General features: G+C 45.1%; 1 protein-coding gene across 1 annotated transcript in view; it reads right to left on the reverse strand.

The window, feature by feature from the left end:
* Positions 1–814: 814 nt before the first annotated feature.
* The window catches only part of NPR3 (natriuretic peptide receptor 3), a 94,410-nt gene continuing 86,559 nt past the window's right edge, over positions 815–8,665 (reverse strand). Inside the window, exons 8-9 of the mRNA XM_045285266.1 lie at positions 8,476–8,560; positions 815–6,834 (exon numbers count right to left, since the gene is read on the reverse strand). Of these exons, the coding sequence (XP_045141201.1) occupies positions 6,723–6,834; positions 8,476–8,560 (197 nt within the window). The 3' untranslated portion in view covers positions 815–6,722. The remainder of the gene's footprint in view (positions 6,835–8,475; positions 8,561–8,665) is intronic.

Genomic DNA, 8,665 nt, shown 5'->3' on the forward strand with positions numbered 1-8,665 from the left:
TAACCATGGAGCCATACTCTAGGTGGACTTTGAATCAATAAATGTATTGGAAAACTAGAAAATAAAAAGAAGGGCCTGGCGATTTACTTCTGACTATCAGCCAATGAAACCCCGCTGGCCCACAGCAGGGTGATCTGCAGCCAGTCTTGGAGTGGTGCCAGAACCTGCGGCACTTTCCTCCGTGGTCACAGGGATGTCCGGCACTTTCCTCCGTGGTCACAGGGATGTCCGGCATCGGGGCGGAGCATGACTGAGACTGAGTGACTGACTTAGCATCTCCCGAAAGTGAGCAGGAAAAGGAAGCTGAGTTGATGCCCATGTTCCGTCACCATGTGGTGGTCTCCAGCTGCAGAGCCTTGAGATCATGATGACTGGGAAGGGTGCGTCTTCCTGGCAGAGTCGCGGTTCCTTAGTGGTGCAGCGGTTAAGTGCTCAACTGCAAACAAAGCCCAATGACTCAAATGCCCTAGCCTCTTCACGAGACAAAGGTGTGGCAATCTGATTCCCTACAGATTACAGCTTGGGAGACAGTCCAAGGCAGTTCTATTCTGTTCCTATAGGGTCACTATGAGTTAGAATGGACTGGAAGGCAGTGGGGCCTCTTTGTTTTGTAGTGTGTTGTCATCTTTTTTCTTTGAGTTTCTCCTTGCATGGCAGAACTTATTGAGTCCTTCAGTGGACAGCAAAACAATGTTACAAGACATCACATTGACTCATTTTACCCCAAAGGGCCCTCTGAAAGCACGTCTATGCCTCCATGTCTATGGACAGGCGCCATGTATGTTGTGGAATGAGAAACAGGAAAAGGCTTCTGTGGGGTGTATTTTTCTTTTAATGAGAACACATTGTTATCTTCAGGGTATGTGACATTCTTGTTTAGTAGAAACATTTACAAGAACACATACACATAGATATCCAAACACCGAATGAAGTAGATATTTTAAATGACCACTTTGCACCAGAAATAAAATATATTATACAAAACAAGGGTTATATATCCACAGTCAGTAATTATCATTTTCTACACAAACAACAATAAATTAAGTCACATTATATGCAGATAGTTCTACTTACATTAGAATAATAAACGGTATGTAGCTTGTATAGCTTTTACTGTTCCTTGGCTACCAGGCTCATGGTAGCTCCACATTGTTTGACAATTATACTTAAACGAACAATGACTAGCATGACCCAGAATTCCACTTCCACAGTGTCTGTCCTCTCAGTTTCAATTTTTCATCATGCACAAGGACTAATTCTCAGAGTCCCAGGACCCAAAGCGAAGGCCTGCAAGCTCACAGCATCTGCACATTGTCTCTGGACCCTCCAAGCTGTCTTCTCCAGAAGACACACCACAATGGGCATTCCCAGCTGCTGGCACTGGCTAATAAACAGGACAAACATTCCTTTCTCTCAACCTTCTCTTCCCAATTACTAGGCAGTACTGATGACACCATGGGTTAACCAAAAGGTGGGTGGTTCAAACCTACCAGCTGTTCTGTGGGAAAGAAAATGAGGCTGTCCTCTTCTGTAAAGACAGACAGCCTCAGAAACCCTCAGAAACCCACAGGTCCACTCTGTGCTCCAGGGTGGATACAAGTTGGAACCCATTTGAAGATGACAACCTTACTTTCCCACACATAAAAAAGATCATGGTGCCTATGGGGTTTTCTGGTCATTGACAGTAAATGGTCCCTTAATTCCTTGTGCATAAAAATGCAGCTCTTTAAAAATCTGGATCAAAGCTGTCTAGTATTTTTGCCAGCCCATACCTCTGCTCGTTCAAATCTCTCCCCTAGGCATCAGTCCTCGGCTGCTCCATCAAAGAGGATGAACACACGGAGGTACCCTTCGCACCCTCGGGTCTCATTGTGATTAACGTCCCATCAAACAGGACCTGGAGAACGTCAGCTGGTTTAGAAGGTTTCGCCTTTGGTGTGAGTGAACATTAGTGGTTATAGAGAAATGTGAACAAACTCCAAGCTAACACTTCCTGAAAACTGTTGTAAATCCTGCCTCTGATGGTAGGAGACACTAGCAAGGGGCCTCTGTGACCTCTCTGTGAGGAAATCCACAGCCAGGCAAGTTGGAGCCAATGGACATCACAGGTTCGAGCTGCCCCAAGAGCATGTGTGGTCAAATCCGTGTAAGGGTTCTGATCACACCCAGCTACACTCTGACAGGTGGCACCTGTGTGCCTTTTCTTCCTCTGGGAAAGTACAGAGGTCTCCCTCACAGGGTTCCACCTGCATGAGCGAGAGGCAGACACTTCTGAGAGCACAGCAAGAGGGTGTTGGAGGATTGAACTCCGGATTCTTCTTCCTGGGCATGTCTCAAGCTTCTTGTTGAGTCTGGCACACACAAAAAACTGTTGAGGAGGGTCTGCATTACTTGCTGTTCTTTAGTTCTACAGACCAAGGGACAAAGAAACAGGACCTTTGAGCAGCATCCCTTTCTCTCTGCCTCCACACTGCCCCTAAAACAGACTCCACATTCCTTGGCAGCCTGTGTGCTCCACAGAACAAGGCCCTCACCTCATTCCCAGCTTCCCCACGAAGCAGCGAACCACAGGGTGTAACTAAACAAAGCCCGTGACACAGAGTCGGGGCCTCCTTTGGGCTGGCATATGGCCTCATGACTGCGTTCACTCAGGATCTTAGCTCCCTGTGTCCTAAGAAACACAGGTAGGCATTCCTTGCCGTTTATAAATGATCCCTTGATACCAGTGGCATAATATTCTATTTGGTCTCCTAAAGAGGCATCTACAAGTAGCCAACAGAGCCTTGCTGACACCTCTCTAAATTCTTGTCTCTCGGCACGAGGGCTGTTCACTGCTGACAGCACAGCTTGCCATGTTCCAACATCAGCAACAACCGAAAAGACAGTGATAAGTGAGGGCCAAAGAGTGTGTCGTGAGGTGGTGCCGTGTGTTATGCGTTAGGCTGCTAACCCAAAACCTTGGTGATTCAAACCCAGGAGCAGCTCCGAGGGAAAACACTGCCTCAGTCACTTCTGTAAAGATTTCCAGCCTCAGAGACCCTAGGGGGCTGTTTGACTTCCAGCCAAAGGCATCCTGTGAAGCCATTCTATTCTGTCTTACTGGGCTGCTGTGAGTCAGGATGACAATGGGTTTGTTGTTGCTGTTTCTTCTTTCTTTTCTTTTCTTTGTAGAAGCTTTTGAATAGGGAGAATGACCTAACATTCTAAAGCAACCCTCTTTGAACTTAAGCAAAAGGAGCCAAGAAGGTTTCTCCCTCCCCGCCATTAAAGGTGGGTCCTGTAAAAAATGGCTTTCAGGCCTGGGGCCCAGGACAGAGTGCTCACTAAATCTATGTCAGTCACATCAATCATATGTCATAAATCTATGACTGTCACAATGACAGCCATAAAATCAAATTTTAGTTCCAACACCAAAAAAGTATCTACTTGTTTTGACCTGTGTCCGTGTCAGCTTACACTGGGCCAGATGGAAAAGACTGATCAAGGATCCCAGGAAGCAGAGCAAAAATGTGTCCTGTGGATTTAAGAACTCAAGTGCCCTGTTGATTTCACTAGATGATGCATCCCTAAAGGCTAAGGGATGCATGACGAGCTGTCAGAGATGCTGCTGAGCACGTTAGGAAGCTACATTCCAAATGTCACCCTTCAAAACTGAAAGGGAAGCCACTCCGAGAGACCATCTTAAACAGGCAGGCCTATAAAGTGAACACCACCACCCAGGAAGAACGAGCTCCTCCCATCAAGCCCTCGGAGAGACCAAAGGGCAGCACTGGGGTTCCCTCCCCCTCCCCACCAGTTCAGAAGACAGGAAGGGGCGTGCCAAGAGAAAAATGGCCACAGTGAGTCCAGAGAGGGAGGGGGACGCCTGCTGTTTTGTTGAGGGGCTGTCACTAAGGCCACCAGACAAAATGGGTGTACATTCTTGAATGAGAAACTAATTAGCTCTACTTTGTAAACTTTCACCCAAACCACCATAAAATGTTCCCCCGTGATGGCATTTCGTCTTGTTTCAAATCACAAATTCTTGTCTTGAGCAGCCTTAACCCAAGGTTATGCTGGAAACAAGAGGTGTCTCAAAAGAACTGTCAAAACGGACAGGGGCTGTGGTGATGCGCAAGAAGGCTGTGAGGCAGAAGGAGTACGCAGCAGCAATGTGAACAAGTGACCCGTGTGAAACACACGCTCAGACTTGCAGACAGACAGAGAGGCTGGCAGGGACACAAGACATCTCAAGACCTGTTCTGCCATCTTTGTTTGGGTTTGGTTTTTTGGAAAAACTAACTATGCACTCGTTTTTCAGATTTTGCCCAGCGATATAACTTTAATTTGAGGACTGTTCCTCTCCCTGACATAAAAATAAGGAATATTTTTTTTTTTAATGTTAGACTTCCTGGGACCCTAAAAATTCTAGAGATAAGAACTATTTGTACCCAGGCAAAGTAGCGTGCTTTTCCCCATCTAGTAAGCATGAGGGGTTAAACTTTCTTTTTCTTTCTAAAAAATACTAGACAACAGGAAATGACTATCTCAAAAATACATGGTCAGGGTGTCTGACAAATAAAAACGAGAAAGCAAGAAGCGTTCCAATTCAGCTAGAGATGGACATATTCTTTCCATCCGGTCCTCACATCGGCATCCCATGCTGCCAAAGACTTTTTTGCGCTCCTAGACTTTACTTCCCAGTCTCTCTTCCTGCGTTATTCTGGAATTTCTGGAGTCTCCCATTCTTTCTCTCATTTTTTTATCCTTTTTCCAATTCAGCACTTTCTTCATGGCACCACACAGGGAGAACGACAACAGGGCGGCTCTCGCGGCCAGCTGACTCACAGCGACCCCTGGGGCTTCCAAGGCTGGACCGGTTAGCGGGAGTAGAAAGGCCAGTCCTTCTCCCGATGGATGCTCTAGTTGACCAGAGTTCTTGTATCCTACACTCCAGCAGCCAGCCTTCTGTTTACTCCGACAAGAAAGAAAAAGCATGTCTCATACAAACTAATCTGTCCCCTCGGGCTGCAGTGATGGCAATGGAGGCAGATTCCTCCAATACGCAGGCCCAGTTGAGCGAGGGAGGCCCGGTGGCTCTGTCACAGGCCTTGGTGGAACCGTGGCCGGGATTTGGTGGAACCATGGCCTCCCTCACCACCAAGAAATGACTCAAACTCAGCCAAAGCCTTCTCTGTCGTGGGACTTTTAGAGATATGAAGATACTTTTTAAATCTACTGTTCAGATGTACACTATGTTATGGAGGAAAGACCCTAGTGACCTATGACAAGGTGGGACACTCTTCTGATAACTCCCCAGTCTCCTCTCTCTACTTCCCCCCATAAGTATAAGTGAACGGGACAACCTGAGTTCAAACCCATGCTCAGAGTAATGGGTGCAAAACAGATATTCAGGAAGTACTTATTCCATGTAACCCGAAGTCCCAGTGTGGCTACACAGGCTACGAGGGATGTCTCTAAAGCTCCATGCAGCTGGCTAAAAGAGAATCTAGGCAGATACTCAGATTGCCTCTTTAAAACCCAAAATCATTACTGAATATAAGAAACAATGCCCCGGATGAATTTTTGAAATATGTCCTTCTGTAAAAGGGGACGTCTCCCTTTGCAAATTCTAATAACCGTCCACCTCCTAATCATGACTAAGATCATTTTGCCAGGATTGGCAGCATATGTCCATGCCTAATATCACTTGCAATGAAAACAGGTCCATTGATGGGTCGAGCCCTAAATCCTTGAGAGTTTGGAATCTCGACCCATCTCTACATCTGTAATCGAAGCAGCCTGTGGTGCTTGGCTGTCGCCAAGGAGACGAGGGAAGCCAGGAGAAGAAGAGAAACATCTTTCACCACTGTTGGTTTGCTATACACATGACCCATGCTTTTAAAATACAAGTGACCTATAATCTTCAAAATGAAAAAATAGACACATTTTCTAATAGCAAAATATAAGATTAAAATACTCAAAAATAAAATGTTAGTGTGACGTAGGACTTTTTTTGACATTAGAAAAGGAAATATTTTAGACCTGCTGTGTGTGTGTGTGTGTGTGTGTGTGTGTGTGTGTGTGTGTGTGTGTGAATCCTCTTGTCTCACTAATAGTTACAACTTTCCAGAAGAGCTTTTAGAAGCCACTGAAGGAGACAGGGAGAAAAGGCAATCCTCTTTGGATATACAGAGTCTGAACCCAGAAGCAGATGCTGAGGAGAGCAGCCCTCCCCATCTAATCTGTCCACCAAGCACAGAGAAAGGAAAACGACATTTCCAACCTTGCCCTCTTTCGTTACACCTTCCTCTTCCTGGGTCTCAAATTCTTTCCAAGAATATCCTGCTGGGAAAACTATTTTATTCGAGCCATATACCATTTCATTTAAGAAAACCACATTTTGCACCCTTGCATGAAATGCCCCCCAAAGCCATCAAGATATATAGAGACATCAGATCTTTAAACCAGTGACCTAATCATACACCCTTGAAGCAGTGAACATCTAACAGTGTGACGCTCTACCCTTACATGTGTTTCTCATGAGATGAAAGGCCATGAGGCATATTGTGATTATTGATTGTTCCTGAGCTTCTAAAGAAATTTTAAAACAAAAAATGGCTAACTGCTTAAAAGAATGAGTTCTTCAAGAGCGCCCCTTCTGTTCCATTGATATCTTTCATCCCAACTATCTCCTTAAAGAATCTCGAGCAAGAGGGGTGGGCAGGAGGGCAAGGCTTCCTTTAAGCCACTGAGAAATGGGACCTGATGGAATCTTCCCGTAACTCCCGATGTTTTCCAATGTTACTTTCTTCTTGCTGGTTTCGTCTCTCAATGGTTATTCTGTACTTTTTCCTGGGTGGAGAGAAAGTGAATACAGTCATAAAACCTCACTTGGCCACAACATACTATAGTCTTTCTTACAAAGAGTGCCCTCAAGGGACATTTGGGTTTGAGTTGATAAATGAGAAGTGACAGAATATGAAACCCTGGTCAGAGATTAAAGTAGTGTGCCCCAAGGCATTATGCCTTTATTCAAGGAGAAAAATTGGCATGCTTTCCAAACTAGCATAAAACAAGCCTCCCCCTTCTTCCCTGGGCGCCTTGTGGGTTAAATCTGGTCTATTCTGCCACAGAAGCCCCCCACCCCCAACTCCCAGGATATGGCCCAGATAAAGATCAGATTAAGGGTCTTGTGGCCTGAGGAACAGGAATACAATTGTTCCCACAAAGGGTCACATACACCCAGAGCGGCATTTTCACGCAGAATGAAATCGTGGTCTAATGACTTATGAATAAGCCATAAATTCATGCACCAAACATTACCCTTGTACTGTGAAATCATCAGAATCATGAGCACACAGACATATGATGATTTTTCAAGTCTTAGCTAACAAACCATTTCAATTCTCCAAATACTGAGCACCGACCAGCCCGAGAGTATATACTGAGAGCTACGTCTTTGTCTTTAGAAGATGAACCCAAAGACTTATTTTGACCCAGAGCAAGTCTGAGAACTAGAAAGTTGAGTTCCACCTTAGTCCAGATTCCCCCTCCACTTATGCACTTGGTGGGTGAAAGGAATTCAGGTCTGGCTTTATGTGATCAAAGGATAGTAGCAGCCCTCTGTCCCACAAGGGATGCAATAGAAACTTCTGATCTCAGTGTGCTACCCTACTGGCCACTAAGCTGAGTGCCACCCCAGAAGAAAAGTATTATAGATTGAATTATTTCTCCCCAAAATATACATGTTGTCAATCCTAACCCGTGATTATAATCCCATTTTGGAACTAGGCTGTCTCTGTTAGGCTAATAAGAAAGGGTTAATGTAGGGTCAATCGAGTGAATCTCTTGAGGTATAAAAGAGATTGTAATTTTTTTTTTGCATATAACATGACCACATAAATCATGCAAACACATGTAAATCCAATAGAGTATATAGGAAACCATTGTGTGAAGAGTTGAATTGTTTTATATATATATAAAGTGTGTGTTATTTGCATATAACCCAGAGAGGAGGTTATATGTAGCTCCCTGTGATCAATTCCCCCTTTCTACACCCCCTTTCCCTCCTGGTATTGTCACTGTCACCCCTGGTCCTGAGGGGTTCATCTGTCATAGATTTCCTGCATTTCCAATCTGGTAGATGAGTAAGCTGAGCAGAGATGCCTAACCCACATGAAGATGGTCCAGGAACAGAAACCCAGAAGATACCAAGACCTGCCTCCAGAGGAGACAGAGAAAGAAAGCCTTCCCCTAGAGCCTATGCTTTGCATTTGAACTTCTAGTCTCCTAAACCTCGAGAAAATAAGTGTCCCTTGGTTAAAGCTCCCCATTTATGATTTATCTGCTCAACTAGCACTAGAAATAATGACAAATGGCTGAGGCTCTTTGGAGAACCGTGCTTTGCGGGTAGGAGACATGGCCGAGTCACAAGGAGGATGGTGCAAAGGCAGCGAAGGAGGGTCCTTTTGGAACTCTATAAGCAAGGCTAACCTGAAAAAGTAGAAGGCCATTAGCAAGCCAGCTCCTAATAAGGCCCCCACGACGATGCCGGTCACAGCCGATTCTTCTAGACCACCTGCTTGAAAAAGAAACGTAGGCGATAAGCGTTAGGAAGGAGCAGCTCCAGCTTTCTTCACTGAAAGGTGCTTCTCAAATTCCTACTTTGGATCAATTTTTCTTT

Source organism: Echinops telfairi, unplaced genomic scaffold, assembly GCF_000313985.2.
Source record: "Echinops telfairi isolate 266 unplaced genomic scaffold, ASM31398v2 ScPeMD7_7469;HRSCAF=8507_1, whole genome shotgun sequence".
NCBI classification, from domain to species: domain Eukaryota; kingdom Metazoa; phylum Chordata; class Mammalia; order Afrosoricida; family Tenrecidae; genus Echinops; species Echinops telfairi.